This window comes from Callorhinchus milii, unplaced genomic scaffold (assembly GCF_018977255.1).
Source record: "Callorhinchus milii isolate IMCB2004 unplaced genomic scaffold, IMCB_Cmil_1.0 Scaffold5, whole genome shotgun sequence".
Lineage (NCBI taxonomy): Eukaryota > Metazoa > Chordata > Chondrichthyes > Chimaeriformes > Callorhinchidae > Callorhinchus > Callorhinchus milii.
In genome coordinates, this window is record NW_024704746.1 from 2,423,014 (window position 1) to 2,449,489 (window position 26,476).

At 46.8% G+C, this 26,476-nt stretch overlaps 3 protein-coding genes across 8 annotated transcripts in view; all 3 read left to right on the forward strand.

Moving 5' to 3' along the window:
* Positions 1–674: 674 nt before the first annotated feature.
* On the forward strand, positions 675–2,913 carry LOC103185298 (CARD- and ANK-containing Inflammasome Adaptor Protein). Its single transcript, XM_007903716.2, has one exon. It carries the CDS (start codon positions 675–677, stop codon positions 2,910–2,912), a length of 2,238 nt encoding a protein of 745 aa, XP_007901907.2. The 3' UTR covers position 2,913.
* Positions 2,914–4,467: 1,554 nt separating this feature from the next.
* On the forward strand, positions 4,468–12,200 carry si:dkey-86e18.1 (uncharacterized protein LOC557342 homolog). 2 transcript variants are annotated; one of them, XM_007903694.2, is made up of 5 exons: positions 4,468–4,637; positions 8,429–8,469; positions 9,758–9,832; positions 10,469–10,667; positions 11,479–12,200. In XM_007903694.2, the coding sequence occupies exons 1-5, from the start codon at positions 4,508–4,510 to the stop codon at positions 11,943–11,945; spliced, it is 912 nt and encodes a 303-aa protein (XP_007901885.2). In that variant the 5' UTR covers positions 4,468–4,507; the 3' UTR covers positions 11,946–12,200. The 2 variants fall into 2 exon arrangements, with proteins under 2 accessions (XP_007901885.2, XP_007901887.1); XM_007903696.2 differs by having other exon boundaries at positions 4,473–4,637; positions 10,469–10,662; positions 11,479–11,542.
* A 3,231-nt stretch (positions 12,201–15,431) lies between these two features.
* The window catches only part of mysm1 (Myb-like, SWIRM and MPN domains 1), a 43,338-nt gene continuing 32,293 nt past the window's right edge, over positions 15,432–26,476 (forward strand). For 3 of the 5 annotated variants that reach the window (XM_007903697.2, XM_007903700.2, XM_007903698.2), the window contains exons 1-7: positions 15,432–15,564; positions 17,780–17,858; positions 20,990–21,063; positions 22,478–22,537; positions 24,178–24,207; positions 24,747–24,819; positions 25,442–25,540. In XM_007903697.2, the coding sequence (XP_007901888.1) occupies positions 15,497–15,564; positions 17,780–17,858; positions 20,990–21,063; positions 22,478–22,537; positions 24,178–24,207; positions 24,747–24,819; positions 25,442–25,540 (483 nt within the window). In that variant the 5' untranslated portion in view covers positions 15,432–15,496. The remainder of the gene's footprint in view (positions 15,565–17,779; positions 17,859–20,989; positions 21,064–22,477; positions 22,538–24,177; positions 24,208–24,746; positions 24,820–25,441; positions 25,541–26,476) is intronic. The other 2 variants (XM_007903699.2, XM_042335286.1) reach the window with 1 other exon arrangement.

Here is a 26,476-nt window from a genome sequence, read left to right on the forward strand (position 1 = left end):
TGACATGTTTGCCAGAGATTTCTGATCGTTCGCTGCGAGATAAAACGATTGACCCGGTTGCTATGGTGTGTGAAGAAGCCAAGAACATCCTGGGACGATCGGAGCTCCTTGTGTAGAGGATTTGGGGCTCCGCTGTGCCTCTATAGCCTCCAGGAACCCCCATGATAGAAGGTATGTCTGGTGCTGAAATGCTCCATTTATTCTACCAACAACAATAATAGTAATAATAATCCTTGCATTTGATACAGCGCCTTTGTTGAGATGTCTCAAAGCGCTTCACAATATATACTGTATACTTTGTGGACGAAACGCTGCAGTCAATTGCGTGACCAAATTATTATGTTTTTTTAAAAGGGATTATTACCACGGAAATCGATTCGCAACTGGGTTCCGACTTACTGCTGGGTAAACAGAGGCGTGTGGAGTGAGGAAACTTTTGATTCAAAGACAATACTAATATTTCGCCCCACCTGGGAATCAAACCCGGGTCCTCTCGCTTGCGAGGTGAGTGCTCTAATCATTACACTACAGGACTATCGATGGACAATCCAGTGAAGGTCACTGCATACTGTTGCTACAATTGGGTTTGACAATGACCAGATAGCCAAAGGCTACCGGTGCTAACTGCAGTCCTAAGCTTCTGTGGCAGTGAGTGTTGCAGACACAAGACCACCATGGTGCTAATGCACCCGACGGGTATCTTTACCAACCCGTATGCCATTGAGGTGCTTCAGAGGAAGAAAAGCGAGCTGGTGGCTGGGATAGCCAACACAGACCACCTGCTCGACTGGCTGATTGAGAACGGTCTGGTCTCTGCGGACAAGAGGTTGGCCGTGTCGAGTTACCGGACGCGGGAGGAGAAGAATGCCAGGCTGCTGGAGATGCTGGTGTCTCGAGGGGAGAGGGCTTGTCGGCTCTTCTTCTACCCCTGCCTCAAGCGCGTGGAGCCGGCTTTGTACAACCAGATAAGGAGCTATGTCAGCGAGGTGTCCGGCAGCTTTGGGGACGCCAGGAGGCAGTTGGTGGGTTACCTCCTGGAGAGGGACAAGGACGAGGTGCCCAGGAGCCGCCGGCAGCGGGAGGAGGAGGAGGAGGTGGCCCCGAGCTCGCGGCCGGTCAAACCGAAGCCGCGGGAGCCGGTTAAACCGCGAGACTCCGAGGAGCTCTACCGCGCCGCAGCCCAGGGGGACCTTCCCGGGCTGGAGCGAGCCTTGCAGGATGCGGACGTTAATGCGATCAACGCGTCCAACGAGACGCTGCTGCACGTGGCCGCAGCCCACGGACATGCCGTGATGGTGAGCTATCTACTGAGCCAAGGGGCCAAGATGGAGGCGAGGGACAGCAAGGGGAGGTCGCCTCTGCACCGGGCGGCCGAGGAGGGGCAGGCGGAGGCGATCAGAGCCCTACTGGCGGCCGGGGCCCATATCTACGCCATGGACTCGGACTCCCAAACGCCCTTACACCTGGCCGCTCCCCACCAGAGCCACTCGGCAGTGGTGAAACTGATGCTGAGGGAAGAGGGGAAGAGGGCCGACTGCAAGAGTTCCTTCCTGCACATGGCAGCCCAGAGGGATGAGAGCGGCTTCGCCAGGACCCTGCTCCGGCACGGGGCACCGGTGGACGCCAAAGACGGGCGGCGGCACCAGACGCCGTTGTTCTACGCAGTTTCCCGGGGGCACATTAATACGGCCAAGGTGCTGCTGGAGGCCGGCGCACAGGTGGTGGACGGCGCGGGTCTCATCGACGCGGCCTTCTCCACCGGGGATCAGGCGCTGATCGCGCTGATGTTGACGCAAGCCCGCGAGGTCGGCCCTGCCACCATCTTCCGGGCGGTGGAGAGGGACCTGCCCAAGGTGGTGGCCGCCCTGGCAGAGATGGGCGCAGACGTCAACTCTCGGGACGGGTCGGGCCGCACGCCGCTGCTGATGGCGGCAGAACGGGGCATGGCGGAGTGCGCCACGGTCCTGCTAGAGAAAGGGGCGCAGCTGAGAGACCGGGCACCAGATTTGAGCAGCGCCTTGCACCTGGCAGTAATGTCCGACTCCCCCTCCCTCGTCCATCTGCTGCTGGAGAAGGGGATGGACCCCAACATCACTGGGGCTGGGGAGCAGACACCTCTGCACCTGGCGGCCCGTCACGACCGGTACAAAATGGTGGACGTCTTGATCGGGGCAGGGTCGAAGCCCAACTCAGCAGCCGTCTTAGGAGCGACACCGTTGCATGTGGCCTCACGCTGGGGCAGCCGCCAGGCAGCCGAGCGACTGATCGCCAACAAGGCTGACATTAACGCCAAGGACAGAGATGCCAGGAGACCCCTGCACTTGGCCGCTCTGGTGGGCGATACTCCCATGGCTGACCTTCTTCTGTCCAACCATGCAGATGCCAACCCACTGGACAAGGAAAAGAAGACGCCGCTTCACTTGGCTGCTAGCGAGGGACACTTGGACTTCGTGTCCCTCATGTTGATCAGAAAGGGCAAGTTTGGTGCCAAGGACATGGACGGCAACACGCCTATGCTTTACGCGGCCAGCAAAGGCCATACCAGTGTGGTCAAGGCCTTTTTGTTGGCCGGCAGGAACCACAACGTAAACGATAAGAACGTTTGGAGGAGGACGGCACTGCATTTGGCGGCGGAGCACGGTTCTGAGGACCTGGTGGAGTTGCTGTTGATGAGTGGAGGGGCCATCGACGCCTTGGACAATGCCAAGGACACGCCCTTGCACTGCGCCTGCAGGTCAGGCAACGTGGGGGCAGCCCACAGGCTGGCCAACTGGGCGGGAGGCCAAAAGGCCAAGTTCCACGTGACCAACAATGTGAGGAAGACCCCACTTCAGGTATCAGAGAGCGGGGATAGTGACGGGCACCGCCAAATAGTGGTCCTGCTGAGGAAGAAAATGATGTTGACCAGATAGCGGTAATTGGAGATCAACCATGGTCTAATAGAATGGCGGAAAAGGCTCAAGGGGGTGAATGGCCAACTCCTGTTCCTATGTTCCTATGATAGTGGGATTTGATGGAATTGTGCGTGCGACCAGCTATCCTTGTTAGGATTGAAAATTCAAAGCATATAAGCAATGCTGACCACAAAAAATTATTGGCCATCATGCTTTCCTGATGACTCCACTGGTTAAAAGCTGTAAATATTTTGACGCACGTCATTCCAACTCAAAGGAACCCCACTTCAAAAACACATTGAGTACGAGCATTCCTACCTGTCACTGTCAGAGGCTCCTTTATTCCTTAATTAAGAAATCTGTTGTGAAATTGCTGTGGGTTTGCTGTATTTGTGGTGGCTTTTGCCTTCTTCCATGATGGATTATTGCAGATTATTTTGTGGGCTCCTACTGTGCAATAATATTTCATGAATGGTGACCTTGATGTTCATGTGTTGCACTTCCACAGCACATATGTGCATAGAAATTACATAATTTTTTTTCCTCTCACTTTAAGAACAATTGTATTTTGAAATCTTAAACGTGTAGGTACTGAGAGACATACACAAAATAGGATGTGCCCTGACAGGAATTGCAGCAGAACTCCAATATAAGGCACCATCCACGACCTGACGGAATCTGACACATGCGGAAATCTGTTGCTACGCTTAAAAGAGTACCCAAACTGAACGCGGTTCCACACGTCCAACCTATACATGTCCAGCGAGATGACTATCGTGGACGTGGAGTCCTGTAGCTCAGTGGTTAGAGCACTCGCTTTGCAAGTGAGAGACCTGAGTTCAATTCCAGGCAGAGGGCGAAACCTTGGGCAAGTTTCCTTACTCCACACAGAGCCTAATAATAATCCTCCAAAACCAAAAACAATAATAAATTGGTCATTTTCAATCTACGACTGTTTGTGGGACATTGCTGTGCGCAATTGGCTGCCGCGTTCGCCCACAAATATACAGTCAATTCACTTTACAGTGTGTTCTGTGAAGCGCTTTGGGACGTCACCGTCAAATTTAATGCCAAGTCTTCGATGTTCTGACAGGATCGCTTTTCCGGGGGTAATAATCCCTTCAAAAAAAATAAAAAACAATAATGATTTGGTCCCTCGGCTCACGGCTGTTTGTGGGGCAATTGGCGATTTTGGGTTTCGCCCACAACAATTACTATTAATGAATTAATTGTCAGTGAATCTCGCAGTGTGTCCTGCGAAGGGCCTTGAGACGTCTCCGCGATGTCATAATGCGCCGCGTCAAACACGAGGATTATTGATTATTATTATTATTATATTGATCATTATTATGGATTTACAGGGAGGGGAGGGAGGGAGGGAGCACGTGGCCACTCACACACGTGCTCCCGCACGTGACCCGAGACGGCAACGAGCCCGCGTCACGTGACGAGTGGCTGGCCGACCTGCCGCAGGGGGGGATGCTGGGAAGCCGGAGGACCGGTGGGAGGACCGCGCTGTGGCGGTGGCTGACCTGCCGCAGGGAGGATGCTGGGAAGGCGGAGGACCGGTGGGAGGACCGCGCTGTGGCGGTGGCTGACCTGCCGCAGGGAGGATGCTGGGAAGGCGGAGGACCGGTGGGAGGACCGCGCTGTGGCGGTGGCTGAGGCGGGCAGCGATGGCTCGCAATGCGGAGAAGCAGTTGGGGCGGCTGAACCGGCTGTGGCTGCACCGGGAGAGAGAGGGTGAGGAAAGCGGCTCCGAATCATCCCCACAACTCGGCGTCAGCCTCGGGAAAGTTCCACAGGCGCTGCCCTTAAAGGGACTCCCACAGAGGAGGCTGTGGTGCGCCTGTGTGTGTGTGTGTGGGGGGGAATATGTGTGTGTGTGTGTGTTTGTATGTGTGTGTTTGTATGTGTGTGTGGGAGTATGTGTGTGTGTATATGTGTGTTTGTATGTGTGTGTTTATGTGTGTCTGTGTGTGTATGTGTGTGTTTATGTGTACATGTGTGTGTTTGCGTGTGTTTATTGTTCAGGCGCTGACAGCATCACCGTCCATTGGTTGCACCCTCCACCGCACTAAGTCAGTCCGGATCCTTGGGCTCTTCTTTGACCCTCAACTCTCCTTTCTACCCCACATCTGCGCCACGACCCTCTCTGCCTTCCCCACCTCCGCAACATCGCCCGTCTCCGCCACTGTCTCACACCGCAGACCACCGAAACCCTCATTACATCGAGGCTCGACTGTGCAAACTCCTTGCTTGTCGGCCTCCCAAACTCCTCCCTCCACAGGCTGCAGCTCATCCAGAACAGTCCCCTCCCACACCAGGTCCATGACTCCATCACCTCCATCCTCGCCCAACTCCACTGGATTCCCATCACACAGAGGATACAATTCAAGAGCCTGGTCCTCACGTTCAAAGCCCTCCATGGCCTTGCTCCCCCCTCCCTCTGTGACCTCCTAACCCTCTACCATCCTGCCCTCTCCCTCCGCTCAGCGGGCTCCAGCCTGCTTCACGTCCCTGCCTCGCCCGCCCCACCAATGGTGAACAGACCTTCTGCCAGTCTGCCCCCACCCTCTGGAACTCCAGTCCCTCGACCCTCCCTTGCATCCTTCAAGACCCATCTCAAGACCCTCTTTGACCGTGTTTTCAATCACCCTGCTTTTCCCCCCCCATCCCGACCCCCAGTTCAGGTCGAAAACACTGACTGTGCAGCTTCTTGGGACATCCTCCCGACGTGAAAAGCGCTATACACATGTAATTGTGTTGTTTATTTGTATGTGTGGTGTGTGTTTGTTGATAAATAAATACACACTTTATTAATAATAAAACAATAAATTTAAAGTAATAAATGTTTATTATTGTATATGTGTGGAGTGGCGGGGTAGGGTATAGCTAATTATTCCTTCACCTCCCCAACCCTCAAACTCGGATGGTAGAAAATCTTGAGAAAAAGCAAAGTTAAGCTTTGCCTGTCCCAAACTCCACCTTTATTAGCTGTAATCTTTATCAAGCTACCGGCCCATCTCCAACCTCCCCTTTCTCTCCAAGGTCTTGGAAAGAGTTGTCGCCTCCCAACTGCGCTCTTTCCTTTCCACCCATTCACTTTTCGAACCCCTTCAGTCAGGTTTCCGTGCTGCCCATAGCACAGAAACTGCCCTGGTCAAGGTCACCAATGATATCCTGACCATCTGTGACCAGGGCTCCCTCTGTCTCCTCGTCCTCCTCGACCTATCGGCAGCATTCGATACGGTCGACCACGCTATCCTCCTCCACCGCTTGTCCTCCCACCTCAACCTTCAAGGCACTGTCCTTGAGTGGTTTAGGTCGTACCTTTCTCACCGTCTTCACTTTGTCTCGACGAATGGCTTCTCCTCCAACCCCGCACTGTCTCATGTGGTGTCCCTCAGGGCTCTGTCCTCGGTCCCCTCCTCTTCACCCTCTATATGCTCCCCTTGTGGTGACATCATCCGCAGACATGGAGTTAACTTCCACATGTATGCGGATGACACCCAACTCTACCTTTCCTCCTCTACTCTCAACTCCACGACCCCCGATGTCCTGACAGCTGCCTGTCCGACATCGAGTCCTGGACGAGAGACAACTTTCTTCAGCTCAACGTGCGAAAAACCGAGGCCCTCCTGATTGGCTCACGTCAGCGCCTCCGCACCTCAGGCGCTGACACCATCAGCATCCAAGGCTGCACTCTCCACCTCTCAAAGCCAGTCAGGAACCTCGGGGTTCTGTTCGACCCTGAGCTGTCCTTTCTCCCCCATATCCGCGCCACAACTGGCACCGCCTTCCATCACCTCCGGAACATCGCCAGACTACGGCACTACCTCACCCCTCACGCTGCTGAAACCCTGGTTCACGCCTTTGTCACCTCAAGGCTGGACTATGGGAACTCTCTCCTCGTCGGCCTTCCCGCCACCTCCCTCCACACTGCAGGTCATTCAGAACTCTGCAGCTCGTGTACTGTCCCGCACCAGACACCGCGACCACATCACTCCCACCCTCGCTCGCCTCCACTGGCTCCCCATCCCCCAGAGGATTGATTTCAAGATCCTCATCCTCACCTACAAGGCCATTCACGGCCTCGCTCCCTCCTACCTCTCCAACCTACTATCCCCCTACCTACCTGCCCGTACCCTCCGTTCCTCTGGCTCCGGTCTGCTCCACATCCCCCGCCCCAACCGCCCTACCATCGGTGGTCGGGCCTTCAGCCTCTCAGCCCCGAGGCTCTGGAACTCCATCCCCCAGTGCCTTCGCCGCCTCCTCCCTTTCCTCCTTCAAGGCCGGTCTCAAAACCTTTCTCTTTGACCGAGCCTTCAGCTCCCCTCTCGACTCTCTTCCCCCTCCTCGCTCCCTCCCTTCCTCCCTCACCCTGACCATTTCCTCCCTCCTCGCTCCCTCCCTTCCCCCCCCTCACCCTGACCATTTCCCCCCTCCTCGCTCCCTCCCTTCCCTCACCTCACCTGACCATTCCCCCCTCCTCCCTCCCCCCTCCCCTCACCCTGACCATTTCCCCCCTCCTCGCTCCCTCCCTTCCCTCCCCTCACCCTGACCATTTCCCCCCTCCTCGCTCCCTCCCTTCCCTCCCCTCACCCTGACCATTTCCCCCCTGCTCGGGTCATGACCCAACTGTGCAGCGCCTTGGGACGTCCTCCTGACGTGAAAGGCGCTTTATAAATGGAATCTTGTTGTTGTTGTTGTTATCTGTTGGTTCAGGTGGTAGTTGCAATCACTGGAATGCACCTCAAGCTTCCTGCCCCGGTCTGAACACCATTCCCAACCTGATGGGATGAATCATTCTATTCACTGCTGGATATTATTGTTTATATAAATAATAATTATTATTATTATAATTTGGTCACTCAATCCATGACTCTCTGTGGGACACTGCTGTGTGCAAATGGATGCTCTGTGCAATTGTTTCGCCTACAAAATATACAGTCAATTCACTTTACAGTATATTCTGTGAAGAGCTTTACACTTCTCGAAGGAGTGATAAGGCACTACATCAAATTCAAGGATTATTATTCTTTCCCTTAATATAAGTGCTCTGGGACGCTGCCCTGCGTGAGGGGCATTATATAAATGCAAGTTGTTATTAATACGGAATAATTGTGCCATGGGATTCACCGAGATATAAAAGAAAGCACGGTCGACGAGGGTCTTGCCGTCTGACCAGCTGACTTCTGTTTTTGTTTTCAGATTTCCAGCTTCTGCAGTATTTTGTGTTTTGTTTTATAAAAGAAAATTATTCGGTCTTTCGTGGATCAAACCACTTAGAATCATAGACTATTAGAGCGCAGAAGGAGGCCCGTTGTACCTGTGCCAGCTCTTTGGAAGAGCTACCCAATCAGTCCCACTCCCCACCCCCTTAGCCCCATTCCTTTTTGAAAGTTGTTATTGAATCTGTTTCCACCGACCCTTCCAGGCAGTGCATTCCAGACCAAAACAATTCTGTGTGTTAAAAAAAAATGTATTAATAGTTTATTTCAACCCATACCTCTTGTTTCTTTCTGTGCCAGAGGGTCGCCTGAGAGAACCGCATCAAAACAGGCCCAGGCTGGTGAGTGTACACATCTTGGTTTTGCGATCTTAAGCAGGTTAGTTGACACGATTGAGAAAGGACGTTCGTTCAATTGAGGACTCAAGTCACTACAGTGCCGGTGTATTGCTGTCTGTGACCCAATTGATACTGAGAATAATTATTGTTATATTCTTTTGTTGCGGTATTATTGTGAAATAAGCCATAGTTTTTATTATATTTTGTGTTGTTATTACTGTGGAATAAGCCACATTATTATTATTATTGTGTTCTTTTGTTGCTGTTATCACTATTATCATTATTTTAAGTTATAACACTGCAGCCATGTCATGGTGTTGTGTGCATAAATTCACTCCCATTTATATTTTTTTCTGCAATATGTACTGTGCAGTTCAATCTGTAATAATTTGTTGTTGGCGTAATGTGTTCCGCATTGTTTGACAATATCCTCACAGAATGAATATCATTTAGTTTGAGAAGTTTTTTTGAGCGATTTTACATTTTTTTAAAATAAAAACTATTTTGTACGATATAGAGTTGACAGTGTTTATATTCCACGTTTTGAGAATATAATTGTACCTTAAGGCAAAAATTGTCTGCTTAACAGCATAGAATTGGTTGCTGATGGTGTGTTATTTCTGGAACTTTTTGAATTGCACTAATGGGCCTTTCTGTACTGTATAGCAGGATTCTGCCTGGGTAATCGTTTTTTTTTGCTTTCATTTGGTATGCACTTTAAAGTTTTCATGGAGTCCTATAATTTGTAACGTTTTTGAGATTCATATCCTGTACCAATTATCAAATTCCCACAGTCCACAGACTTTGACTTAAACCTCCTCAAGGCAGTCTTTGTCTTCTCAAGCCACAGAGTTAAGAAAAAAATTTGGTACAGCACCTTATCACACAATGGGTTCCTTTGAAGTGAGTGACTAAGAATCTATAACAATGTGTTTATTATTCCAATGTAATGGAGTCCTGATTATAAATCGGTGAGAAGTGAGTAAATTGAGGGCAAGGTTAGATGAAACTAGCTTTTCAGCGGATGGTAATTAGAAGATCGAATGCAGTGTCGCAAGTGACTATAGTGTCTGAATCCAAAACATGATTTAGAATGGAATTGAGTAAATATTCAATGGGAAACATTCTAAAAAGGGTGTTTGGAAAGAGCAGGGAATTGGGGTTAGTGTATATGGCTCCATTGGAGGGGTGAGCACAGGCTTGGTGGGCTGAATGGCCTCCCCCTGTACTTTAAGTTCTGTGTCACTAACTTGTTTCGGATAAAGTGACCAATATTTTTTCATTCACGTAGACTTCGTTAAATACGGCTGCTGAAGTGAAAAGATGGATTCCAAGCATCAAGGCTGAGATTGAATATTACCTGCAGGTGAGAGGTATCCTTGGGTGTTGGGATGGTGGGGGGAAGCAGTGGGCTGGGGGGGCAGCGGTGGGCTGACGGGGCAGCGGTGGGCTGACGGGGCAGCGGTGGGCCGGTGGGGGCAAATCTAAGAATACATTGATGTTGTCAGTTAAAGTTATGTCAAACTTTTTGTTTGTTGAACTGTTAACTAGAACAAATGTGGGTGTCGTGACTGGGGACTGAAGGTCACCCTCATGTGTATGTTTAATTTTGTGGTAGAAAGAATGAAAGAGCCCAAACATATTCAACAACAACAACAACAAGATTCCATTTATAAAGCGCCTTTCACGTCAGGAGGACGTCCCAAGGCGCTGTTCAGGAGAGAAAATTATAAAACTAATCCTTGTATTTGATGTAGCATCTTATATCAAGTGCTCTGGGACGCTACCCTGCTATATAAATGCTGTTGTTGTCAGTACATCATTGAGACCTCTCCCAAGTGCTTCACAGAATATATTATAAAATTCAGTGACTGTATATTTTGTGGGTAAAATGCGGCAGAAAATTGCGCATAGCAGTGTCCCTCAAACAGTCGTAGATAGAGTGACATTTTTTCAGGTGGGGTGTGGAAGGAAATAAGTACATTTTTGAATTATTTTTCAGCAATCCCAGCTATCCCATTACTCAGAGAGGAAGATAAAGGAGTTCCAGGATCACATCGAAGGTCTTCGGAAAGAGTACCAAAGCTATTTGTGGAAAGTGCGCCATTTGGATCCTTCCAACAAGGAGCACCCCTGGAAACCCCGTGCATACACACGGAAGAGGCCAGACAAGGAGAGGAAGCAGCCAGCCAGCCAGTTGGGTATTGATGATGATAATAATAATAATCCTTGCATTTTATATGGCGCCTTATCACGGCTCAAAGTGCTTCACAGAATATACAGAATAAAGTGGATGAACTGTATTTTGTAGGCAGAACACAGCAACCAAACAGCAGTGTCCCACAAACAGGCATGGGTTAAGTGACCAAATCAAGTTTGTTTGCCGTTATTGAGATACCAATAAACGAACCTACAGGTGTTGAACGAGGTAATGCAAGGTGGAAGGAATAATAATCCCATCCACAGGGTACTTAATAGTAATCCTTGCATTTGATATATCACCTTATCACATTGTTGAGGCATCTCAAAGCGCTTCGCAGAATGTACTGTAAAGTGAATGTTTTGTGGTGCTTCGAGAAACGTCAAGGTTTCTATTCGTGTTGTTAAGCAGCAGAATGGGTGTCAGTGACAGGAAGTGAATGAAAACCTGTGGTTATCCAAGTTGATGGGAATACTAGCGGGTGGGTAGAGGGGGCTGAGGCTGCTGAGCAATACCACATCTCCCTGTAATGAACAAATGGAATCTAGAGATGGAACCAGGCTGCGGGGCAAGTAATATTCTGTGAGATCCAATCCAACAAGATCCCGAGGAGTTCAGCATAGTTAGAGAGAGCGAGGGAGGGATGGTGGGACAGTGATCTCGAGCAGGTGAGGATACATCAGGGCAAGAGCCACCCCTCCTCAATGTTTCAGGCAGAGAACCTCGATTGATCAAACGGCACTAATTTAGGAATTACATTGCTATTGTGAAATGTTTCCTGAGTTACTTTTTTTTAAAAAAAAACTTACTAGATGAGTCGGGTGCCGTGAAAAGATTGCGTACACCTCTACTATCGGACAACACAGAAGACGGGAGTCTGCAAGACCATTCGGGTGAAGATGAGGAGGAGAGTGGAAGGAGATGGAGGAGCCCAGTGATACAGGATACAGGGATATTGTACGACTGTTCAACAGTCAGTCCTGAACTTCAGGACCAACCACTGACTTTTGACAAGGCGTCATTGAGATTTTCAATGTCCTTGGTTTCAAACAGTACTCAGGGAGAACACTCGCATCAAATGAGTACAATTCTTCGGTCGCAGCTCCCGAATTTACGACGGATTTTACCTCCCTGTGGAACAGCAACAGGTTTGAACAGCCGAGAACAAGAGCCGCACACATCGAAGGCCGGAAAAAGTCCTCCAAAGACTGCTTTGCAGACTAAAAGTTCTGAAATTTTGGGATTGTCGTGCTACTATTCTTCAGACGACGACACATAAAGTCACAAAGCGCATAAGCAGTTCCCGATCACAGCTCCAAATGCTTTGCTCCTTTGTGTTGGGGAACTGCACTGAACTTTGATGGTCACACCCTCAGTCTCAAACGAGACACAAAATTATCATTGGCTTTCGGTGTTTGTTGAAATTGAGCCAAATTGTCAAATCCTGCATTTTTGAATGGCATTTTGTTATGGAATACTGATTGCCAAATTGACTTTATATTGACTTTTATATAAAATGATGATATCGATGTAATTGGTATTCCTCTCTGCTCGTTTGGATGGTTCTTGCCACCTCTCCTGTTGCTACTCCGGACTACTCACTCAGAACCCATCATTTCTTTCCTTTCTGTCCGTAACCCCCCCCTCCTACCCCAAAACCTCCTGGTTAAAAACATGAAATTGAGATGTTTTGAGAAATCTTGACGTTATATGTTGTTGAGGAATAATGCTAATGAAGGGAATTGACAAGTTAGACAGAAGATGGCTCTTCCCTCTTAGTTATCTGGATCCTCTGGATCCAAACCAAGGGGCAATAATGTTAAACTTAGTGCTAAGACAATTAGAGGTGCGATCAGAAAGCATTTCTCCACACAGAGAGTCACAAGAATGTGGAACTCACTGTCTCAGAACAGTAGAGGTAGAATTTGAGGTAAAGTTTGAAAGGGAAATGTTTCATAGATATTTGGGAGGCAAGGTTACTTAAGGATTTTGACACTGGTTCACCCCTGTTCCAATGTTCCTACACTCAATGGTTGTACAGCCTGCGATTGTTTACTGTAAACCTGAAATTCGCAGGCATTATATGCATTTGGATGAATTTGACAGGTTGTTACCGAGACTCTTTCCTGGATATGTTGGTACTGTATTTAAGCCTGCAGAGTACTCGAGAGGACACAAGCACAGCGGCCACTCATGATCACTAGCTCACAAATCTTGTAGTGGATAAAAGCTGTACAGTGAAAGGAGGTATGGAATTGGAATTGTCCACACAAAGCGGTCTTTGAGCCGTCAACCGTGTCGTAAGTTGTTTGTAAAATTTCATCCTCGTTCTTCCCTCTGCTTTCAAGCCCCTACGTGAGGGGTGCTATATAAATGCAGGTTGTTGCTGCTGTTCCTTCAAAGCACGAGATTGGGGTCAAGTGTTTGCCTTGCGAAATACTGCGATGTCATTAGGACGGGGTGTGAGTTTTTATGCCACAAGATCCACTCCATGATGTGGCTTTGTTCCTTGCCGAGAATAGAAGACTTGTCTTGTGACTTGGAATTGAACCATCTGTTCTTCTGCAGCGCACAGAAATTAATAGAAGTAATGCAATCAAATTAGCTGTAATTGAATGTTTAATAATTGAGAGTGTACTGTAATTGCAGTTCATTTGCTCTCTACTCTGATTGCAGCCCTGTTATTGACATGGAATTTTAATTTCTTTTAAAGATTTTTGTCAGACTCTACCTCACATTTGCACGCTCCACCAGCCCATCTCGGCTCCACTGGCTCCCTATCCCCCAGCTGACCGAATTCAAGGTCCGTGCCCTTGTGTTCAAATCCCTCCAAAGCTCTACTGCCTCGGCCATTCCCTCCACTCAGAGAATACCACCTCGCTAGACATCCATCAGACCTGGCTCATTACTTGGCTTCCAATTACTTGGCAGAGTTCCCCATTTTCCTCACCTGTTTTTGCCCTCTGTGCTGCAGCTGATTACTGGTAGTTTTCCCAGCGCAGCCAACAATATGCCAACTCTAAATATCATTTAGGAGGAATGTTTTTTTTTTCCGGAAGCGTAACCAAGAAAAATAGCAATGTGTCCCCAGGGAGCTTTTAGGAGTCCTAATTGGATTTTTTAAAAATCTATTTAATGAAAGACTATTATGTTTTGCAAAGCGCCAATTCAAAGTTAGCCAAAAGTACGTCAAAAGACTGTGCTGGAAATCTGACTTAAAAGGCTGAGAAATTTCACAACCTCACCCTCCCAGCGGATTGTCCTCACTGTAAAATCCCTCTACAGCCTGTCCCACCCTACCTCTGCGACCTCCAACATTCATTGCGGCCCAGCACTCCCTTCGCTCTGCAAATACTGGCCTGCTTCGTTGCTCCCCGCCCTATCCACACCCTCACCAGACAGGTGAGCTTTCAACCATTCTGCGCCCGCGCTCTGGAACTCTCTCGAGTCTCTTCCAACTTTGAAAGTCTACAAGACATTCTTTTTTGACCGCACTTTGCCATCTTTCTCTTCTCTACCTTTTTCAGTTCCCATTCCCTTTCCGACTCGGGTTTCCAGCCAGCGGTGGAAGGCACATTGAGCCGTCCTCTGCTGGGTATAAATGTAAATTGTATCGTAACAGGTTGGATCAGCACCTGAAAGAGAGAGGTTGGTCAAGGTCAAAAACTAAATATCTTTCTCTTTCAGGGAGTGAATGAACAGTGTATTACCCTTTCTTTCCTCAACTTAACACCGTGGCCACATTTAACCTACCCTCCCAACCCTAGAGTGACCGACCTGATCTGCCCTCCCTGCCTGCCTCGCTGCAGAATGACCATTGTCGTTGATCGTTGAGAAGTCTCAAAGAACTTCACAGAATATACTGTAAAGTGAATTGACCGGAATTTGCTGATGAAACGCGGCAACCAATCCAATTTTTTTGAAGGGATCTGCTAGTGTGGTGTAATGGAGTAAGCAAACTTGGCGAAGGTTTCCCCTGCCCAGGATTCAACCGAAGATTCTTGCGCTTACGAGGCGAGTTCTCTAACCACTATGCTACGGGACTTGCAACATTCCCCCGATGTGAAAGGCTCTACTGTATATAAATGGTATTTGTTGTTGATTCGCCCACAAAACATACAGTCAATTCATGGTGCAGTGTATCCACTTTGAGATGCCTCAAGTTATGCTCTTCTCTTTGACATGAGTTTCGTTCTTCCCTTTTACTCTGCCGTAGATGCTGAGTGTTCCCAGCGACTTCTGTTTTTGTTTCAGATTCCCAGCGTCTACAGTATTTTTGTGTGTCTTTTTTGATAAGGCGCCATATCAAATGCAAGGGTTATATATTATATATTATCTATTATATTATTCATTATATTAAAACTATTAATTATTATTTTTACCTATTATTTATGATATTAAAACAATTAATTATAATTTATTATCTATTATTTATGATATTAAAACAATTAATTATAAATTATTATCTATTATTATTTATGATATTAAAACAATTAATCATACTGTATTATCTATTATTATGATTTATTACATTAAAACATTATTTATTATCCACCATATTATGATTTATTACATCAAAACGATTTATTATTTATCATCTAGTGTTTTATTATATTAAAGCGAGTGATTATTATTTGTTATGTTGTGAGGATAATGTTATGCATCACATTGTTAAATGTATTATTATTTGGTGGACTCTGGAGCTGCTGAGCCCTGAGGGTGCGGTGCCGCCGGGTGGCCAGCGGGTGGCGCTGACCCCGGGGCTGGTGTGGGGGGGGACCGGAAGTGACGGCGTGGAGACCGGAAGTCGGCCCTGTGTTGCTGGGCGCCATGGCGGCGGCGGCGGCCGAGGAGGTGGAGGTGGATATCGAGGGGGACGGGGCTGAGCTGAGCCAACGGTGAGGGGGAGAGGGGGAGAGGCGCCGGAGGGAGGGAGGGGGGCGCCGGGAGGGGAGGCTGCCCCCCCCCCCCCCCCCCCCACACACACACACCCCGCGCGCGGGGAGAGGAACAGGGCCTCCGCTGTTTGTAAACACAGCGAAGCTCTCACTCCCCCCAACACCTCTCACACACACCCCCCCCCCCACACACACACACACCCCCACACACCCCCACCCCCCCCCCCCCCCACACCCACACACACACACACCCCCCACACACCCCCACCCCCCCCCCCCCCCACACCCACACACACACACACCCCCACACACACACACCCACACACACACACACACACACACCCCCCACACACACACCCCACACACACACCCACACACACACACACACACCCCCACACACACACACCCCCCCCCACACACCCCCACACACCCCACACACGCCTCCCCCCCCACACACCCCCCACACACACACACCCACACACCCCCACACACACACACCCCCCCACACACACACCCCCCCCACACACACACCCCCACACACACACACACACCCCCACACACACACACCCCCCCCACACACCCCCACACACCCCCACACACGCCTCCCCCCCCACACACCCCCACACACACACACCCCCACACCCCCCACCCATCCACACACTGTCACATGCCTCCCCCCCCACACCCCCCCCACACACAGACCCCCCACACACACACCCCCACACCCCACACATACACACCCCACACATACACACCCTCCAAACACACACCCCCACACACACACCCCCGCCCCACACACCCCGCCCCACACACACACCCACACCCCCCACCCACCCACACACTGTCACACGCCTCCCCCCCAACACACACTGTAACTCGCACCTCCCCCCAACACACGCACCACCCCCCAACACACACTGTCACACACACCTCCCCCCAACACACACTGTCACACACACCTCCCCCCCCACCCACACACACTGTCTCACACACCTCCCCCCACCCACACACACTGTCTCACACACCTCCCTGCAACTCACTGTTACACACACCTTCACCCCCACACAAACACGCACACAGTCACATACCTCCCCCCCAACACACAGTCACACACATCTCCTCCCCAACACACATCGTCACACACACTGTCACACCTCCCCACACACTCTCAGGAGGAATTAAGGAATACTTCTTGAAATTTTTTTTGCAAATTTAGAGGAAAATGTTTCCCCCATCCAAGTTTATTTGTGCGTCTAATTCAAGGCCAACACTCATTTTAAGTGAAAATAATTATTGTTAAATGTGTATAAGACATTGGCTTCAAGGTCTGTCTCAAAACCTTCCTCTTTGCCTGTGCCTTTGCTCATTTTACTGACAAAATACAAATACAGCTATGTTCTGTGAAGAGCTTTGAGACGTCTCAATGACGTAATATGGTGCTGTATGAAATACAAGGATTATTATTATTTTTCACCCACCACCAATCCACCCCCAGCTCAGGTTCAAATGCTCCACTGCCCAGTGCTTTGAGATGTCCCACTGACTTGAAAGGTGCTGTATAAATGTATTCTGTTGTTGTTAGTTTGGATGTAGTTGTTGCACTGTGTCCAGTTATTCGAGCCCCCATTAAGGAAAGGATATCAAAGTCGTGAGAGGGCAGAAGCAGAGATTTAGTAGGATGGTACAAAGGTTGAGAAGTTGTGTAGAGTAAACTTGAAAAACTGTTTTCACCGGAGTAGTGACAGTCGAGGCTTACAACATTGTGAATGGCTTTGATCGGATAAATAGAAGCTACATCCACTGATGAGCAAGTCAGTCAGGGAAAGGCAAAAAACGGAAGTATTATTAATGAGGAAAAAAGTGGTTTAAAAGATTTATTTTGTTTACAGACGAATCATTGTAACATGGAGCACCTTACCACAGATAGCTGTGGAAGCTGAAGCTATCACAGAATTTTTAAGGGAATTGGTTAGCTACTTTAGGAAAATGTATATTGAAGGATATTGAGAGGAAGAGAGTAGAGTGGGTAGTTCCGATGGAGGAGCGTGCACAACAACAACTTACATTTATATAGCGCCCCTCACACAGGGTACCATCCCAGAGTCATCATCAGTTGTGCTGGTTAAACTTTGTGATTCTATGATGACACAGATGGATATGTGCTTTGATTGAGAATAATTGTCGGTCCTGAACAGCAAATTATTTTTGTTTGAAGTAACGACAATGGCACAGCTTCTGATTTCCGGCAGAACCGTTATCTGGATTCCTCCTGGAGAAATGACGAAGGCTTTTTGGTAAGTCCCTCGCTCAGCACTGCATGGCTTCAACCAATTCTGTGGCGTCCTGCAGCTCAGTGGTTAGATCGCTCGCCTCGCAAGCGAGAAGATCCGGGTTCAATTCCCGGGCACGGCGAAATGTTGGGCAAGTTTCCTTACTCCACACGCGTCTGTTTACCCAGCAGTACGTAGGAATCCAGTTGTTAGACGATTGGCAGATCGATTTCCGGGGTAATAATCCCTTCAAAAAATAAACAATGATAATAAATTGTTCACTCAATCCATTACTGTTTGTGGGACACTGCTGTGCGCAATTGGCTGCCGCATTTCGCCCACAAAATATTACAATTAATTCAGTTTACATTATATCCTTTGAACTGCTTTGAAACGTCTCAAAGATATATAAGGTGCTGTATCAAATGCAAAGATTTTTATTATTTCAAATCCGTTTCAGTTGCATTAGATGTATCAAAGCATTTTTCTGGGAAATGCTAATCTGTTTACAACAAGCGAGCAGCCTTTTGAGGATCGACACTCTTCAAAGGCAGCTTTGCTCTTACCCAAAGAGTTAAGCGCATAAAGGTTGTGTATCTGTGCAGGTGTACTTTTTAAATGTAGTGCAGTAAATTTGTTCTGCTCTGTATTGACTTCTGAAAACTTAAATGGTTCTCAGGAATAGAAATATTCTCTTCAAAGGTTAATGCTTTGTGAGCTTTCTAAAAGCTTACCTGTTACAGAACTGTACTGTGCAGTGTTTAGTGTCACCGAACAATGGCACTGCTGTACGCAATTGGCTGTCGCGTTTTGCCCACAAAATATACAGCCACTCCACTTTACAGTATATCCTGTGAAGCGCTTTGAGACGTCTCGACGACATAATAAGGTGCTGTATCAAATGCAAGGATTATTATTATTAGGAAGGGCACTGCAATTGGTCTCTGTGTTCCTGGGGTGGGAAGAGTGAAAATTTACGAGAATTTGGTTACCCTGATTACTATCCATTTCTCACTGTTGGCAATTTTTGTGTGTGTGGGAAATAGGAGGAGGATAGAACAAGGCTCGGTTCTGATGCCAAAACATGTTAATCTATACTAATGAAAGACAAAATATCTGTCTGTATGTGTGTCCGTCAAGAACTCAATAACCGATTGACACAGAGGCATGATTTGCACCTCATCAGAAAACAAGGGGGAGCATTATGGGCATATTTTCTGTTGGGGGTCTCCTATCGTTGATGAGCTATATTAAAAATTACAAAATGCCAATCAAATTAAACTGGTTGCAAGCTTAGCTGCAACGGGTACAGCTAGTGAAAAATAAACCCAGAACAACACTTTTAGTTCCACTTCGACAGCAGAACAAGAGACCACAGGTCAAGAGATGGAAAGCAATTTCATGACAGACACCAGGAACTATATTTTTTATAGATTCGTGGAAGGTACAGCTCAGAAATGGACCATTCCGTCCTCCCGTCCAGCTGGTGTTCATACTCCACGCAACAGCCCATCCAAGATCCCATTCCTAATCCCATAACCCAGCCTTTTCTCTGTATCCCAGACCCATAGCCTTTTGTGAATTTGCATGTGATTTTCTGCTCCAAAAACTGACTGGCAAAAAAATCTATCTGGAGGGCAATTAGTGTCGAGAGCAGGTTATCAGGAAAGGTGGTTGAGGTCAGGACGCTGGGACTCCTTTAAAAAAACTGCACATTCTGTGATGAGAAGTTGTTAAGACGGGGTATTCTGGAAGGATGAGATCGGATGGGCTGAAAGGCTTTCTTCATCCGAACCCATTTTGCGATCTTGTGATTTGAATCCGCAGCCTCCTTTCTGGTGTGCGCACTGTGCAGTAAATGTCAGAAGGTGTTTAGTTTCTCAAGCGGCAATTTGTTTTCAGCAACGGAACTTATTGACGCTGATTAATTAGTCTGCCCGTGTTCAAATCACTTCACTGGTCAAATGGCACCTCCCTACGTCTCCGACCTCCTCACTCCCCAATCCATCACCTGACACCTCCACTCGACTGGCACCGGCTCCTGCTCATACCCTCGCACCCTAAGCCCTGCCATCGGAGGTCGCGCTTTCAGCCACTACGCCCCGAAACTCTGGAACACTCTCCCTCAATCCCTCCGCCTTGCCCCCTCTCTCCCCTTTTTCAAGTCCCACCTTAAAATGTTTCTTTGCTTATGGTTACATCCCACCGCTCCCTCCCCCCCATTGTTAAATGCTCTGAGACTCTGCCCTGTGTGGAGTTGCAAGTTGTTGTTGTGAATAATATAATCCTTTGATATAGCGCCTCGTTACGTCTTCGAGACGTCTCAAAGCCCTTCACAGGATACCCTGTTAGGTGAATTGTCTGCATATTTTGTAGGCGAAACGTAACAGCCAATTACCCACATCAGCGTCTCACAAACAGTCGTGGATTTAGTGACCAAATTATTATTATTTTGTATTCATTTTTTNGAATGGATTATTACTTCCGGAAAAGCGATCTGCCAATCGAATGACAACCGGGTTCTTACTTACTGCGTGTGGAGTAAGGAAACTTCCCCGACGTTTCTCCCTGCCCGGGAATGGAACGCAGCCAGGTCCTCCCGCTCGCGAGTCAAGTGCTGTAACCAAATGCTACAGGACTTCACTCACTTAAGATGTCCAATTGAGCTACTAGTGCCATGGGAGCAGCCTTAGCATGCTGTCGCAAGATATCAGAGAAGGTTTTCCTTGTGCTTTTAAGTGCCTCCCTCACAGCTTTGGCTGATAGTATTCCCAGAGACTGTTGTTAAATTCAGAGTATGATTTGTGGCAAATGCGTGATGGTGCAGTAATGGGAAAATTAAAGATTTATCATTTTGTGAAGTAAAATAATCGAATAATCAGCATCAAGACAAGAGGAAGTACCCGGGTAAATGAGGATCTTTAGGTGCTAATGTACTCCTAGCGTGTCTGAATATAAGATCAGTAGTTTGTCATTGTATTATTCTGTGTGTACATGTTTTAAAGTATATTTAGGCGTTGAATTTCCAGGAAGATTTCTCCCATGGGTTCGAAACTCAGATCATTAAAGGCAGTGATTCTAGAGAGTTTTGACTGTTGTGAATTTATTTTGTTTTCATCTTCATTCCCCCGCTTCCTCCCCACCCACCCCATTAGCAGTCCTGGACTTTGGACAGCTCCATCAGTGAAGAGAACAGAGCAGCAATTGAGAAGATGCTACAGGAAGAAGAGTATCCTTTTCATTGGTAACATTGCTGTACAAATTCATTATAATCCACCAAGGTCAGATCGCGCCTGAAACCTTACAGTTATATTGTCAGCTGGAGTTTCTTTTTAGTACATAACTAGCAATAAAGCCCTTTGAGGGATGAGTGACTGCTTGATATGTGTGCTTGTGGCTGAACCACATAATAGCTTCTATGTGAGTACGACTGCATGCCTATACTACATTGGAATGAATTTGGCCTCAATGCCATTCTCTGAGGTTTATTCGCCATGGATCTTCACAACGTCAAATAAGCCAGCAACATTACTTTAACACGAAAGGTGTTTTCTTTTTATTATGCTGTGAATACTAGTTTATGGAGAGGTGCTTATCTCCCTATTTATCACAGATATACATGGAAAGTCTTTTCAACAGGATCATTGCTTAATTCCCTCTGAGAGAAGCTACTTTTTTCCACATATCTTTGTCACGCAGCAGCTTTTAATGGCCCACATGACTGGAAACAAATGCTGTAAAATGGGAATTCATATCGTGGAATGACTGAAGATACGATAGTTACTAAAAATGACTTCTCTGCCTTTATCTTGGGTGCAGGAAAATGAAGCGACAGACATTGATTTTATTTTAAAAACTAATTAGGAGAGCCCACCAATGTGAAGTCCTATAGCTCAGTGGTTAGAGCGCTCGCCTTGCTAGTGAGAGGACCTAGGTTTGATTCCAGGGCAGCGGGCGAAACCTTAGGCAAGTTTCCTTACTCCACACGCCTCTGTTTACCCAACAGTAAGTAGGAAACTGATTGTTAGTCGATTGGCGGATTGCTTTTCCGGGGGTAATAATCCCTTCAAAATAAATAAATAATAATTTGGTCATGCAATCCACGACTGTTTGTGGGACACTGCTGTGTGTGCAATTGGCTGCTGCAGTTCGCCCACAAAATATTCACCCAAACCACTTCACGGCATATTCTGTGAAGCTCTTTGATTCATCTCAAAGATGTGATAAGGCTCTATATCAAATGCAAGGATTATTATATATAATTCTTCCTATCTCTGCGTTGTCTCGTGACGCATACAAAATTGTTCCTACTGCACTGTCCTCTTGTATAAGCGCCAATTAGGCATTCGGGAACATTTAACTGTTCCACATTTAGCAACAACTTGCACTTATATAGCGCCCTCCATGCAAGGTAGCGTTTCAGAGCGCTTAACAGTGGCAGAGCCTGACTTAATGGTTTGTTTTAAACAATAGGGGCCTTTGATTAATAATAACTTTGATTTGGTAGATCGATATCAGAGGTATCTAATTTTTTAACAATTCTGACACTCGACTATAGCCCAAGGCAAGGAGTGCCCTTTAGATTAAATGTTGTGTATATTTATTCTTTTCCCACCTACGTTTATTCCTTAACCATTTCACAGATATTATCTAACTGGTAAAAATCGTTCACAAAACATGTGGTCTGATCGACCTGTGAAAAGGTGAACTGATGTGTGCATCTTAAGTGTGTGACTTCTTGCTTTTCAAGTTTAATATTAAATACTTTGTTTTATTGTAGCAGTTTTTCTCCTATGATTCCCCCTCTCCTAATTATTTCGTTTGACCAGAGAATGATTTTATTGGTTATTTTTGTTACTGCTGTTACTGCTGTATCTGGTGTTAAAAGTGGAATATAATGGGATAAGATAGTTTGTCCTGTTGTATAATATTTGGGATTGGTATTGTCAGAACAATGTTTTTGATGAAAATATTTTGCTGGGATGAGTAATCAGCCTTCTGTCTACCTCACCCAAGTACCCCATTCTTTAATGGATTCTTCCCATTCGACTCCTGTTAACCCTGCAAGCCAAAGCCGAACGGGTAGAGTAAGACTACAACAACAACTTATATTTATATAGCTACCCCTCATGGAGGGTAGTGTCCTAGAGTGCTTGTCCGAGCTAGACAAGCTGAGGGCAGCTTGCTCTTAATGGCAAGCAATTTGGATTAAAAATGTTATTTCCCTTTGATAGAAATTTCCCAACATCTTGCTTTAAAATGAATTCAAAAACCTTGTTATTTAAATTGCTTGTCCCAAACAGCTGGCACACTGAATTGGTTGTCAGTTCTTCTGCTAAATAAACTGAATAAAAATGTCTATCTCATCAATCACAATGACCATATCCTTGAGTTATTTATCAATAATATGGGTATAATGTCTTTAAAACGCCCCTAGGGGCCTCGCCAATGTATTCCATGTATTCCTGTTACTGCTGGCTCTAAGTGTCGGTTGTTAAAAGTGGAATAGAAAGGGATGCGAGATAGTTTGTCCTCTGTATAATCCTTGGGATTGGGTTTTCCGAGCAATGTTTTTAATGAATGCGTTTCACTGGGATGAGCATCAGCCTCTCAAGCAGTCTCTTACAGACAATTTAATTCCACTCCATTCACTATTGTGAAGTAGTTGTGCACGGAGACCCAGGTATTTTTCCGCAGGAAAGAAGAGTCATTTTAATACCGCTGTCATGTCCCACTGACCAGCTAGCTCCACTGTTAAGGCCTTGGCTGTGGATGGCGTACCAGGTAATGAGAAAAAGTGTTACAATAAGTGATGGCCTTACACTCAGCTACCCCCTTCACTCAGGATTTCACACAAATTGAAAAAATGCCCTTCAGAGGAGCGGCTGCGGTTCTGTAATTATTCAGTTCAGTGGCTTGGTCATAGTTTTCGATGTGTGAAAATGTTTTATTAGATAAACGGCAGAATGCTTGGAAATCTCACTAATCATGGATGTATTTAGTGGTGACAGTAATGGCATGCGGTAGCCGTGCTTTCACTTCATTTTGTGTCTGGCAAGCTATTGCCATCCCTTCCAACTGCATTTGCCTGTGCACTGAATACTACAGTGTAATACAGTGAGATTTATAACATAATAATAATTTGGTCACTCAATCCGCAACTTTTTGTGGGACACTGTTGTGTTCAATTGGCTGCTGCGTTTCACCCACAAAATGTACAGTCAATTAACTTTAAGGATGAAATGTAAGGATTATTATTATTATACTGGTGTTCTTCCTGCATTGGTGTCCATATCATTTTCTTGTCTTCCCCATTGACGTTTATTTCTTTTTTTAACTAAAGCATTCGTCAGAGGAAAACATTGAAAGGCCGGTAAGTAGTCTCTGCTCTACTTAATTGTGTTTATTTATAAAGCCAGTTCCACACCCTTCAGTTAAACCCAATAATTCAAGTGGAAGTTATATTTTTTATTGGAATACCAGAGTGAGTAATATAAGCTCAAATCCTTACTCGCGTCTCACCAGTGCAAATGTAATATCGTGCAGAACTTTTTAATCCAGTTGAATTAGTTGTGGCAAGTAATGTTTTTTGGGAAGTCAATCCACGACTGTTTGTGGGACACCGTGGTGCGCAGCTGGCTGCCGGGTTCACCCACAAATTATACCCACAAAGTCAATTCACTTTACAGTATATTCTGTGAAGTGCTTTGAGACGTCGCAACGACATGATTAGGCACTACATCAAATGTAAGGATTATTATTATTTTATTTATGTATAAAAACCTTGGGTCACAGTGGTCAGAGTGGGTAAGGCTAGCATTCGTTTGCACCACAAAATGTAACCCCGTCCTCTTGACTTCTGACGTGAAAGATGCTATACAAATGTAATTTGTTGTCGTTGTTGTTTGCTAGGACCCCGGTTACAAGCTCTGCTTGGCCAGCTCGCTGGACACCAAAGGAAAAAGAGCTTTTTGAACAAGGACTGGTAAGTGAGGGAGCCAACCATTTGTTAGGACAATTCTTCTGCTGTATTTGTGGGACAAGTTGCTGTGTCCTAGGCCATTGATAGAACCCGGGTTCAGCAGGGCGAAACCTTTCCTTGCTCCATATGTCTCTGTTTACCCAGCAGTAAGTAGGAACCTGGTTGTTAGTCGTTTGGCAATTTGGTTTCCGGGGGTAATAATACCGTCAGTAAATAAAATAATAATTTGGTCACTCAATCCACACCTATTTGTGGGACACTGCTGTGCGCAATTGGCTGTTGTGTTTCGCCCACAAATTATACCGTCAACAACAAATTACATTTATATAGCGCTTTTCACGACAGGAGGACGTCCCAAGGTGCTGGACAGTCAGGGATCCGCACCCGAGCTGGTGGTTGGAATGAGGAGGGTGGGGAGAGTAGGGTAGAGGGTGACCGAAAGCGCAGTTGAAGAGTCAATTCACCTTAAAAGTATATTCTGTTAAGCGCTTTGAGACAACTCAACGATGTAATAAGGTGCTATATGAAATACAAGGTTTATTATTATTGAGTATTATTGGAGAGCTGCAATGAAAGTGTGAGCCTGTAACACTTGCTTCCCCCCTCTCCCCCTCAATGCTTTCAGGCTCAATTTGGTCGAAGATGGACAAAGATTGCAAAGCTGATTGAGTCACGGACCGTGCTACAGGTGAAGAGTTACGCCAGGCAGTACTTTAAGAGCAAGGTGAGCAAGCTCGATAAAGTGAAAGTCATCGATTTCAAAAGTATTTCTTCAACCGAGCTTATTAGAGCCATTTAAACGTTGGTAACATCCTAGAAACAGCACACAGGGGGACTGCACCATTACAGTGTGTCTAGTGCTTCTCTCAATTGCCGAAGCACTTAAAACATCTTCATATTCTGTTATCTATATTTCATTCACAACACAGTTAAACGCCATGAAACTAAAGGCACTGTTATATTCATAAATGATTCAATCGAGCAGTATGATGTCCTCTCTCTGCCTCTCAGCGGTTGCCGTGACCTGTCGTAAAAGCAGCTGCTGCTAATATTGTGTGGGGCTCTTTGTCTTATTTAATTAGTCGCTCGTTGTTTATGACAACGATTGAAATTCTCAAAGTGACAGCCAAGCCCCAGCCGCTTCCTTCCTGTGAATAAGCTCTAAAACTTGATGCCATTGTTACCGCATATCAGACTGAATTTCACAGAGCTATCTATCGGAAGATCTCGCTATCTCATTGTAAGGCTACGGGTTACAGGTAAGGCTGGCCAATCGATTGATTAGGCCAGCCAGTTTAACATGGTTTCCGCAGCCTGGTGCTGGGATGATGGACGGGCACATTCCTCTCTGCTGCAGTGAGTGGCTAGATGGCTTTCCTAACCACTGAAAGGTTCACGACTCCGCAGTGTGAAGAGATGGATGTGGGGGGGATGGGGAAGAAGAGGTAGAATCCAAAGAAAGCTAACAATCATTGGAGGCACAATTATAATTTGTGATGGTTCCATTTCATGTGGTGTGTTTATAAATGTTGCATTTTGCGTTTGGCCCACAATTCACACAATCACTCCACTTTACAGTATATCCTGTGAAGCGCTCTTGAGACGTCTCAATGACGTGATAAGACGCTGTATCAAGTGCAGGGATTAGTATTATTATATC

Excerpts from the sequence above, each read along its gene's own strand:
- LOC103185298 (XM_007903716.2), top strand. The coding sequence starts at position 675 with ATGGTGCTAATGCACCCGACGGGTATCTTTACCAACCCGTATGCCATT.
- si:dkey-86e18.1 (XM_007903694.2), top strand. The coding sequence starts at position 4,508 with ATGCTGGGAAGGCGGAGGACCGGTGGGAGGACCGCGCTGTGGCGGTGG. Across the intron at positions 9,833-10,468 it reads AGATTGAATATTACCTGCAG|CAATCCCAGCTATCCCATTA; the intron begins GTGAGAGGTATC and ends ATTATTTTTCAG. Across the intron at positions 10,668-11,478 it reads GCAGCCAGCCAGCCAGTTGG|ATGAGTCGGGTGCCGTGAAA; the intron begins GTATTGATGATG and ends AAAACTTACTAG.